Source organism: Polyodon spathula, unplaced genomic scaffold (assembly GCF_017654505.1).
Source record: "Polyodon spathula isolate WHYD16114869_AA unplaced genomic scaffold, ASM1765450v1 scaffolds_2708, whole genome shotgun sequence".
Classification (NCBI taxonomy): domain Eukaryota; kingdom Metazoa; phylum Chordata; class Actinopteri; order Acipenseriformes; family Polyodontidae; genus Polyodon; species Polyodon spathula.
This window is the reverse complement of record NW_024474176.1, coordinates 1-1,087: the sequence shown is the minus strand read 5'-3', so window position 1 is coordinate 1,087 and position 1,087 is coordinate 1. Positions and strand designations below refer to the sequence as shown.

The window sequence follows — 1,087 nt, the reverse complement described above, 5'->3', positions numbered from 1 at the left end:
TGTGTGTCAATGAGTCTTACTCTCTCTCAAATTCCAATTCTAATTCAAATGGTCTTTATCGGCATGACAAGTCCTACAAGCACTGCAGCAAATGCAAAGAAATATTATCAACAACAGCATCTTCCATCAAGAAACCTCCATCTCATTATATCAGCTTTTGAGAATATTTCTCTTAAATGTCTAACCCCCCCCCCCCAGGGTTCAAGCTGCCCAGACGGTTGCACCAGCTCATTATCCTGCGTTACTCGGAGCCCGACCTCGCCATCGACTTTGACAACTTCGTGTCCTGCCTGATTCGCCTGGAGACCATGTTCAGTAAGTGAGGGGGCTGCCTCTCTGGCTGTCTGACTGGCTGTCTGTCTGTCTCTCTGCCTGCCTTCCTGTCTGTCTGTCTCTCTACCTGTCTGCCTGTTTGTCTGTCTGTCTGCCTAGCCGTCTGTCTGCTTGTCTGCCTGTCTGTCTGTCTGACTGTCTGTCTCTCCCTCTCTCCGCAGAGACATTTAAAACTCTAGACACGGATGCAGATGGAGTCGTTTCTTTCAGCTTCATGCAGGTGAGGAGGATCCTGCCCTTTAACACGGGGTCTGTGTGTTTGTTCTTGTGAACTCATGCTGACGGCTCCTCACTCTCTCTCTCTATCTCTCTCTCTCTGTGTTTCAGTGGATCTCTCTCACCATGTTCACCTAGCAACCGGAAAACTTGCTACACCTCACCTCCGATCTCCAACCTCTGATCTCCTAAAAGTGCCTTTTTAGTGCTAGGATTCACCCAACCAACACCCCCCACCCCCCCAGACCAGTTCAGCACAGGCTCTGTCTGTCTGTCAATCTGTCTGTTACACACACTGAAACACACACACACACACTCTGACAGTCATAGGTACAGACAGCATGCAGCGCTAGTGCTGTCCACTAGAGGGCAGGCTTTCTATTGTGTTTATTGCTTTATAAGGATTGCATGTTAAAGTGGAGACCGAGTTTCGGTGCCGAGCAGCTTCTTCTCAGCAATTTGTTTTTTAAACACTTCAATCATGCCAACAGTTTCAGTTTGGTTGTTTTTTTCAGTTTGAATTGTTTCTATATTTTAC

At 47.5% G+C, this 1,087-nt stretch overlaps 1 protein-coding gene across 1 annotated transcript; it reads left to right on the top strand.

Annotated features, from left to right (window-relative positions):
• The first annotated feature begins 161 nt into the window (after positions 1-161).
• Positions 162-1,065, top strand: LOC121310866 (calpain-1 catalytic subunit-like). The gene is made up of 3 exons (XM_041243800.1): positions 162-315; positions 495-553; positions 661-1,065. The coding sequence occupies exons 1-3, from the start codon at positions 177-179 to the stop codon at positions 685-687; spliced, it is 225 nt and encodes a 74-aa protein (XP_041099734.1). The 5' UTR covers positions 162-176; the 3' UTR covers positions 688-1,065.
• The last annotated feature ends 22 nt before the right edge of the window (positions 1,066-1,087 follow it).